Consider the following 10,713-nt stretch of genomic DNA (forward strand, 5'->3'; position numbering starts at 1 on the left):
GCTGTCCCCGGTGGGCTATAAACATTGATGATGTCAATAGTAATTTTATCGTTTTGTATAGTAAGTCCTAGGACTTCTAAGTTTTTATTAATAGAATCATATTTAATTTTAGTATGCGGTATGGTATTTTTAATTAGAGTGGCTATTCCAACTTATTTTTTCTATTTTTATAATAACTTGTATATCCTGGAATTTTAAATACTTTTTTTTTTTTTTTTTTTTTTTTCTTTAGTGCCGATTCCTAACCAAGTTTCTTGCAGGCAAATTATATCTGGCTTGATGTTGTTAGTGCTAATGAGTTGAATGAATTCGGCACCATGTCCCATTGAATGGAGGCCTTTAGCGTTTCTATTTTCTATGTTTGAATTATTAGCGGGGGCGTATGGAGACTTGTCTCCCATGACGCTGGCCCGATGTTTTTTTTTAAAGTTTTTAGTTATTTTTAGATTTAATTAGGGTTTGGGTTTTTTGGATAATTAGGCTAGCTTTAATTGTTGATATCTCCTGTACTAGAGTTGGATTTGAGTTGACTAACTTCTGACGGTGAGTTGGTTTTTAGTTTTTCTGCATAGGAGCAGTTTTGTTTAACTGTAGGAACTGACTTAGCGCTAAAAGTTTTTTGGTTGGCTGGTTTATTTGTTTGTTCGCTAGTTTAATTTGCGAAGCGCCTTCTCTAAGTGGTGGCATCTGGTGTCGTGAGCCATGTGCCTGCTAAGGCAGTTAGGGCATTGCACAGGTCTGGTACAGGGTGAGTTGCGTGATGATCTTTCATATTTCTTTCCACACCTGTGACAGGTGGGAAGTTCTCTGTGATGGCGGCACTTAGCCGCACTATGTCCCCACTGCTGACAGTGGAAACATTTACTGGGCTTACGTTCATAGGGCGTGAGCTGGTAATGGCGCCCTTGAACGCATATGCACTGGTTGGTATTGCTGAGTGAAGCAGCTATTAAAACATACCCATTTGACCAAGTGGTCGCCTCCCTCGGGTTCAAGTGTGGGTTATCCCTTTTGAGCGTGTTCAATGTGGTCGCTTCTGCTGGGAGGGGATTTAGTTTAAACCTGAGCTCCGTTTTGTCTAATTTTGTGCCATCACCAAGGCCGCGGGCGTATGTCTATTGTCAACAGCCGACCAATGAAAATGTCGAGTAAAATGAAGCCATATATGAATATTTTCTTTCTTATGTTTTATACTCGAATAGTTTATGTATTCATTTTAAAGATATTTTAAATATCATAGACTTATGTTCCTACGGGGCAGGCATCGGTTTTATGGCGATGTTAGCCCGAGTACTCTGACTGTAAGAGAGCTAGACGGACATTTGGACGTAAACACGCTCTCATTACAGTCAGAGACCAACCTATGTCTTTTTTTGGCAATTCCTGACTACCAAACGGTAGGCAACGATTCCCGCTCTAATACCACAACAATCCTATGTTTGACGTCAAATACCTTTACATCAATCATTTTCAAAAATATCAGAAAATTCCGAAAAAAATATTTCCATTAGGTTGGTCGCCCTGATTAAATAAAACATTCCCTGTCGACTCATTTGCCTTCAGCAAACTCAAACTATTTTTTGGGGTGGGTTTTTTTTAGAATTTTGTGAAATTCCATTGTTTGTTTGCTGCTCACAAATTTCAAATAATTATATACTTAACCATTTGGACGCTATCTGTAACTCGGACCTCCAGTGCATGAATGAAGAGGTTTACAGCACTTCATTCATTCTAACCTTTTTTCGTGTGGGTTTTTTTTTTTTAATCTTGCCTAAGGTTCAAGTACGCTGTCCTGGGCACACACATTAGCTATCTATCCATGACGGTATTTTAATGGATGTCAAGAACAGGGGACACTATTTCAATACCTTAGGTAACCAGATGTCGGTTCAGGTGATATTGACTTACCGATTGTTCTCTGACGTGAATTACCGGCCTCGGTGGCGTCGTGGTTAGGCCATCGGTCTACAGGCTGGTAGGTACTGGGTTCGGATCCCAGTCGAGGCATGGGATTTTTAATCTAGATACCGACTCCAAACCCTGAGTGAGTGCTCCGCAAGGCTCAATGGGTAGGTGTAAACCACTTGCACCGACCAGTGATCCATAACTGGTTCAACAAAGGCCATGGTTTGTGCTATCCTGCCTGTGGGAAGCGCAAATAAAAGATCCCTTGCTGCTAATCAGAAAGAGTAGCCCATGTAGTGGCGACAGCGGGTTTCCTCTCAAAATCTGTGTGGTCCTTAACCATATGTCTGACGCCATATAACCGTAAATAAAATGTGTTGAGTGCGTCGTTAAATAAAACATTCCTTTCTTTCTTTCTTTCTGACGTGAATTATATTTACTTATGGGTGAAGAGTCGGGACGTAGCCCAATGGTAAAGTGCTCGCTTGATGTGCGGTCGGTCAAGGATCGATCCCAGTCGGTGGGCCCATTTGGACTATTTCTCGTTTCATCTAGTGCACCACGACTGGTATACCAAAGGCCGTAGTATGTGTTATACTGTTTGTGGGATGATGCATATAAAAGATCCTTTGCTACGAATGGGAAAATGTACCGGGTTTCCTCTCTAGAACTATATCTGTATATACTAAATGTTTGACATCCAATAGCCGATGGTTAATAAATAATTGTGGTCTAGTGGTGTCGTTAAACAAAACAAACTCATTAACTGTTACACCACCAAAGTCGACTTCTTTTTTATTCATTTATTTAAAGGGACATTCCCGAGTGTGCTGCATTGTAAGATGTTTCCGACTAATAAAATATTTCTACGATTAAACTTACCTATTAAATATATTTTCTTGTTTAGAATATCAGTGTCTGTATATTCAATGTGTTTCTGGTCGTCTTAATATTTGTAAGAAGCCCAAACTGGATTTTGTCTTCAAATAATATCGTACGTACGAAAAATTATAACGATCAGAAACACGTTTAATATGCAGCCACTAATATTCTAAACAAGAAAATATATTTAATATGTAAGTTTAATCGTAGAAATATTTTATTAGTCGATAACATCTTTAAAAATTCGAGCAAACTCAGGAATGTCCCTTTAATCTTATGTTTGTGCTTATATCCAATTAAGTTTCAAGCACGCTATCTGGGCTGTCTGTCCAGGATAGTGGGTTAACTAGTTTTTAGTGATTGGGAGAGAGAAACGTCGGTGTAGTGACGTTACACCTGATATAACTATTGAGTCCTCAGTCGTTAAACTCGGTCTGGGTGGTAGCCGGTACCGAGAGGCGAACCCAATACCTACCAGCCTTAAGTCCGATTTTAAAATCTCTACACCACAGAGGCCGATCTTTTTATTTTAGTCCAGGATAGTGGATTAGAAGTAAAGTTGTTTGTGATTAGCGTGAAAAAAAGTCGATGTAGTGACCTTACACCTACCAACTCGCTGTCAGTGGGAACCGGTACCGAGAGGCGAACCCAATACCTACCAGCCTTACGTCCGATTTTTAAACTATTGCACCACCGAGGTTGATCTCTTGTTTTTTTCAGCACAATACCCCGCTTGTTACATACGAGGTGATATATCGGAGAAGCGGTATTCCGACTGATTATTCACCAAACACAACAATAACTGAATGCAGTGATGCAGTAAATACAGACACTTGAACGTAAATTACCTACGACGTGTTTGAACTGTGCCCAGTGTTCTTTCTGTACATACCATCCTTACTAACCTCCCACATAACATAGACTTGCCCGATATCCCCAAGTATGTGCAGGGCTTCCCCCGACGGACCGACTTAGATACACGGAAATTTTTACTACTGGTTTGGAAAGAACGTAAACAGTGGTCTCGAGCGAGCAAGTCTGGCTTTACTGATTTTGTTTCATGGCAATGACAAGCGGGAAATAACGATTGCAGGTGGTGCATAGGTTTTTTATTTTTAACCTGCGAAACATGAACGTCACTAAACGGTTTCTGTTTGGCATTTCGCTGGTCTTGACGGGACTCTTGGTGTATATCTTCCAACCCGAACCCCTCCGAAGTCGAGTGCTGTCACACGAAGTGACTGCATTGATTTTTTATGCCTGTTTGGGTATTTTGTCACTGGCGTGTATTCTCAGCGGCTGGAATTCCGATGAAAGGGTTGACCCGTCGAACAAGGCGGTGTTTATTACAGGTGAGTGGAGTTTTGTACTGTATCGAAAATGTCCAGTTTGTGGTTAGACTAACCGTTGCGTTAATGTCGTTGACCATCTGTGACGACCGTTAGACTTAGATATTATGTGTGTCTCTCCGTCTCACTCTCGCTCGGAAGCTCGCTCGTTCTCTCTCTCTCTCTCTCTCTCTCTCTCTCTCTCTCTCTCTCTCTCTCTCTCTCTCTCTCTCTCTCTCTCTCTCTCTCTCTCTCTCTCTCTCTCTCTCTCTCTCTCTCTCTCTCTCTCTCTCTCTCTCTCTCTCTCTCTCTCTCTCTCTCTCTCTCTTCTCTCTCTCTCTCTCTCTCTCTCTCTCTCTCTCTCTTTGTTTGTTCTCTCTCTCTCTCTCTCTCTTTTTTTTCTCTTATGTCTGTCTGGTCTCTTTATATCACTCTCGCGCTCTCTTTTTCTCCGCAACTCTCTCTCCTCTCTCTCTCTCTCTGCTGTCTGTCTGTCTGTCTGTCCCTGTCCTTTTTTCTCTTTCGTGTATCTCTCTTTGTGTATCCCCTCTCTTTGTGTGTATCTCTCTCTCTCTCTCTCCTCTCTCTCTATCGATTCTCTCTCTATCTCTCTCTATCGCTATCTCCTCTCTCTCTCTCTCTCTCTCTCTCTCTCTCTCTCTCTCTCTCTCTCTCTATCTCTCTCTCTCTCTCTCTCTCTTCGGCTCCCCCTCTTTTTTCTCTGTCTGTCTCCCTGTCTCTTTCTATCACTCTCTCGCTCTCTTTTTCTCTCACTCTCTCTCTTTCTCTCTCTCTGTCTGTCTGTCTGTCTGTCTGTCCTGTCTTTTTCTCTTTCTGTGTATCTCTCTTTGTGTATCTCTCTTTGTGTATCTCTCTCTCTCTCTCTCTCTCTCTCTCTCTCTCTCTCTCTCTCTCTCTCTCTCTCTCTCTCTCTCTCTCTCTCTCTCTCTCTCTCTCTCTCTCTCTCTCTCTCTCTCTCTCTCTCTCTCTCTCTCTCTCTCTCTCTCTCTCTCTCTCTCTCTCTCTCTCTCTCTCTCTCTCTCTCGGTCAGCTGTAGATACCAGTTTCACACCTGTTTGTTCAGGGGCGTAGCGTGAGCTGGACCTGGGGGGGGGCGGGGTTCGAATATGAACCAAGTGGACCGTGTCTATTTTGTTTTTGCACCACCAGAAACTCCATATGTATAAACCCAGTCCTTGGCTTTTGAAAAACAAAGGCGAGTGAAAAATCGCACACCTCAAAACGCTTAGGCGAGTGAAAAATCGCACTCATCAAAATGCTAAGGCGAGTGAAAACCAAGCATTATTAATTTATGAAGTAATTGGTACATGTAAATGCAGAGACACATGTTGCAAAAATTAACCAATAAACCAATAATGTTTTCTTCGAATTTTATGTTGTTTTTGGTTCATTAGTGTAGTCTGACTTCTTTTCCCTTTTAGGAATGGAGTTATAGTTTATTAAAAGGTTTCAGGAGTAGTACTATAGAAATATAATTATGACATGTATACACTGATGCAGACAATTTTATTTTTTAATTACAATATGTACTATTCAGATAATTTGATGCACACAGTTATATATATATACCTTTTCAGTGTTAGATGGTTTGATGAACATATATAGGAATCATCTTTCTTGAATTTCATTATTATATACAACGAACATGATTAGGATAGTTGGGATGGGAAAAACCCACTGGTTCCGAGGAGGTGGTTCGTGCATTACCCAATGACTCAAGCATCTCAGGTGTGCACTACCGACTCATATTATTAAAACATTTTGTTTTAAATAACTCGGTGAAATGTAGGCCTACAATTATTTCAATTGATAGTGTTGGTTGGGACATTGACATTCATTTGACATTTTTAATTCAACAATTATGCAACCAATCTCCCTCCCTCGATGTTGTTGATAAAAACATATACAAAATCTGTCATTACAAAGGATGTTATTCCAAATGTGGGATGCCATAATAAAGATAATAAAAAAAACTCGCATAATTTTAGACACCATCATCAATGCGTAATACGTTGTCAAGTAGACCAGCGTGTGCGTGCAGAATTCCAAGAGTAAAAATAATCTGACCCCGATAGCTCTGATTGGTCAATATGCCACAGAATACTGCGTTTTTTCTGGTATTATTAAACGGATCTTTCTATCAGCTACATAAGGTAAATAGTGGCAATCAATATACAAAATTATTTTGCGTGCGCTGTTCGTTACGTGTAACGTGCGTTACTTTTTACACTTGCCAGATTGAAATTACGTGCGCTGTACGAGCGCGATCGCACTCGCGCACCTTAAAAGGCAAGGTCTGTTTTAAAACCTATATGTTTTAGTTCTGAAAGCGGACCATTTGCTTCAGCGGGGAGGGGGGGTTCGTCCGACCCCCGACCCCCCCCCCCCCCCCAGCCTACGCCCCTGTTGTTACGTAGTCTGGCTAGTTACTATCCTGTCGATTCGCAGAAAACAATTGTGTAAATGCACCTTCTCTTGAACATGATAACACATACCACAACTTTCAGTATCCTATTTAGAAAACGCATCTGTCCTTTCCTGGTAAAGCGTTCGCTGGATCCTCGGCCGGTCTAGGATCTCCGTCGGTGGGCCCATTGGGTTATTTTTCGTTCCAGCCAGTGCACCACGACTGGTATATCAAAGGCTGTGGTATGTGCTATTCTGTCTGTGGGATGGTGCATATAAAATATCCCTTGCTGCTAATCGAAAAGAGTAGCCCATGAAGTGGCGACAGCGGGTTTCCTCTCAATATCTGTGTGGCCCGTAACCATATGTCCGACGCCATATAACCGTAAATAAAATGTTTTGAGTGCGTCCAGTGCATTCTCCAACGTAATTCATTATTTATTAAATCAAATTACGTCATTGCTAAATTAACTTCTCCATTCAGCTGATTGGGTTTTTCTCGTTCTAACCAGTGCACCACAACTGGACAAAGGCCGTGGTATGTGTTTTTCTCTCCCCGGGAAAGCGCATATAAAAGATCCCTTGCTGCATTAGGAACCCCCCCCCCCCACCCCCCAAATGTTTGGCATCCAATAGCCAATGATTAATAAATCAATGTGCCCTAGTGGTGTAGTTTAACAAAACAAACAGACTTCTATGTTATCTTGTTTAATGAAAATATTGGTTAAAATGCCAAAGAATATTTACAAAAGTAATAACCCAAAACGATAGGATCCTTTCGGACCTAACCTGAATGATTGGGCAAGGAAATCCTCAGCAGTGGATTGCTGGCACTGATTAAAATATCAACAATCTTCGCTGTCATCCGCCAGACTATATTACTATCCAGTGGCGTAGGAAGGTGCCAAAAGGGGGGAGGGGGGCACACTTTTACATGTACACACTTTTACACTGTTATAAAGCAAATATAAAACAAAATATCTGAACAATCCTACGCCAGTGCTATCACTAGTGTTTGGTTTATAAGGCTTAAAGTTAAATTACACGTTTATTTGATGATGCAGATGTTTGGTATCGTGGGCTTTAACCATTGTACTCCATTTACAATTAATAAGTTATGTCATTTATGTCATTAGTGGGTTCAAATCCCTGACCCGAACGCACAACAAAAATTCAAATTGCATTGTTTCATAAGCGTTGATCCTTGAAAAATAATGTACACCTAGAACAATAGTGTGACGTCACAGGTATGGATTAATAACCATCAAGAACTAACCATTGACCAAATGTTGTGAACTTAATTCGATATAATACGAGTCGAAATGTAATGGCGGGAGTAAGAATGTCAAGAATAACCTGATGTCTGAAGTACAAACAGATACGAACATTATAAATACACATGTTGATTACCTGTAATAAATCACATAGCCTACTCGTACAGTATTCCAGTGAAATTCTATGTGAGCTCAAATAATCAATATATGTCCATAAATTAAATCATATACAGTATATATCTCTCTCTGTGTATGTCTCTCTCTGTCTCTGTCTGTCTCTCTCTGTCTCTGTCTGTCTCTCTCTCTCTCTCTCTCTCTCTCTCTCTCTCTCTCTCTCTCTCTCTCTCTATCGCGCTCTCTCTCTCTCTCTCTCTATCGCTCTCTCTCTCTCTCTCTCTCTCTCTCTGTCTGTCTCTGTCTCTCTCTCTCTCTCTCTCTCTCTCTCTCTCTCTCTCTCTCTCTCTCTCTCTCTCTCTCTCTTCTCTCTCTCTCTCTCTCTCTCTCTCTCTCTCTCTCTCTCGGCCAGCTGTAGATGCCAGTTTCACACCTGTTTGTTACGTAACGGATGTGTCGGCATTAAAATATCGGAATGTTTGTTTAATGACACCGGAGTAACAGGTTTATATCTGGTCTCAAACGTAGGCCTATTGGCGGCAGTGACACAGTCTGCTCAAGTTGGTATCCTCAGTGTAGCTTTAAAGGGACATTCCTGAGTTTTCTGCATTGTAAGATGTTTCCGATTAATAAAATATTTCTACGATTAAACTTACATATTAAATATATTTTCTTGTTTAGAATATTAGTGTCTGTATATTCAATGTGTTTCTGGTCGTCTTAATATTTGTAAGAAGCCCAAACTGGATTTTGTATTTCGTACGTACGAAAAAAAACATTTTAGGAAATGAAATTAAATTTACGCTAGTACAAATATTAAAACGATGAGAAACACGTTTAATATACAGCCTCTAATATGTTATGCAGGAAAATATATTTGATATGTAATTACAATCGTTAAAAAGGCTTTGTTAGTCGATAACATCTTAAAAATTGCAGCAAACTCGGGAATGTCCCTTTAAGCAGCATAATAATGCACCCAGACCTGGCCTTGAATGATTATATGTCTTGGCATTTGAATGCCCTCCTTCGTAGTACCTGGTTTGAAATTGATGAAAGTGTGAAGCCTGCCACAAAAGGGTGGTTGATAGGCCAGCCGGAAGGAAGAGTTGTTTTGGTGGCATCATTAGCCTGACGAACAAATGGGACCAAATGCATTGAGGTCAAAGGTGATTGTTGTGGTCTGTCATTGATTTTAATACCTAGAGTATGAACGTTTTGACTGTCACTTGTACACACTTCACACGTACATACATACATACATACATACATACATACATACATACATACATACATACATACACAAACACACACACACACACACATACAAATAGCTGGATTGGGATTGGCCATTAAGCTCTGATAACGATCCTGTCTGAACAACAGTCGAATGAAAACATTATAGTTTGCTGGTGTTTCCGACTAATAAAATATTTCTACGATTAAACTTAAATATTAAATATGTTTTCTTGTTTAGAATATCAGTGTGTGTTTCTGGTTGTCTTAATATTTGTAAGAAGCCCAAACTGGATTTTTTTCTTCAAATAATTTCGTACGTACGAAAAATTATAACGATCAGAAACACGTTTAATATGCAGCCACTAATATTCTAAACAAGAAAATATATTTAATATGTAAGTTTAATCGTAGAAATATTTTATTAGTCGATAACATCTTTAAAAATTCGAGCAAACTCAGGAATGTCCCTTTAATCTTATTTTTGTGCTTATATCCAATTAAGTTTCAAGCACGCTATCTGGGCTGTCTGTCCAGGATAGTGGGTTAACTAGTTTTTAGTGATTGGGAGAGAGAAACGTAGGTGTAGTGACGTTACACCTGATATAACTATTGAGTCCTCAGTCATTAAACTCGGTCTGGGTGGTAGCCGGTAACGAGAGGCGAACCCAATACCTACCAGCCTTAAGTCAGATTTTAAAATCTCTACACCACAGAGGCCGATCTTTTTATTTTAGTCCAGGATAATATATTTTAGGAACTAAAATGAGAGTTAACCTAGTACAAATATTAGATTTAATATACAGCCACTAATATTTTATGCCGAAAAATATATTTGATATATAATTACAATCGTTAAAAAGTCTCTGTTAATCGATAAAATCTTTAAAATTTCAGCAAACTCAGGAATGTCCCTTTAAAAAGAAAGAAATGTTTTATTTAACGACGCACTCAACACATTTTAATTACGGTTATATGGCGTCAGACATATGGTTAAGGACCACACAGATATTGAGAGGAAACCCGCTGTCGCCACTTCATGGGCTACTCTTTCCGATATACCAGTCGTGGTGCACTGGCTGTGACGAGAAAATAGCCCAATGGGCCCACCGACGGGGATCGATCCCAGACCGACCGCGCATCGAGCGAACGCTTTACCACTGGGCTACGGGACCCCGGAATGTCCCTTTAACGTCACAGCCGTGATAAAATTAATGTCCGATAACGAAGATAATATGACTTGACAGTGCATAATGTTATTGATTTTTGTCTACTTAGTTTTGTGTGATGCAGCGACAGTTAAATTCGTATATGGAACAACAGACATATCAAAATATCAATGTTCGTAAATAGAACACCAGGCATGACAAAATCATCTCTCTTATTTTAGATTCATTTTAATAGTGATGTTTTAACAGTCGTATATGGAACACCAGACATGTCAAAGTCCTCTCTTAATTTAGATTCATTGAGTGATGTTCCAATAATCGAAAATTGATCTCCCAGGTAGCTGAGGTATTTGCCCAAGACAGCGTGCTTGAACCTTA

The 10,713-nt window shown here is 40.0% G+C and overlaps 1 protein-coding gene across 1 annotated transcript in view; it reads left to right on the forward strand.

Moving 5' to 3' along the window:
- Positions 1-3,736: 3,736 nt before the first annotated feature.
- Positions 3,737-10,713, forward strand: part of LOC121379286 (17-beta-hydroxysteroid dehydrogenase type 6-like) — a 43,160-nt gene continuing 36,183 nt past the window's right edge. The window contains exon 1 of the mRNA XM_041507831.1: positions 3,737-4,139. Coding sequence (XP_041363765.1) covers positions 3,917-4,139 — 223 coding nt within the window. The 5' untranslated portion in view covers positions 3,737-3,916. The remainder of the gene's footprint in view (positions 4,140-10,713) is intronic.

The sequence above is a fragment of the Gigantopelta aegis genome, chromosome 8, assembly GCF_016097555.1.
Source record: "Gigantopelta aegis isolate Gae_Host chromosome 8, Gae_host_genome, whole genome shotgun sequence".
NCBI classification, from domain to species: Eukaryota; Metazoa; Mollusca; class Gastropoda; order Neomphalida; family Peltospiridae; genus Gigantopelta; species Gigantopelta aegis.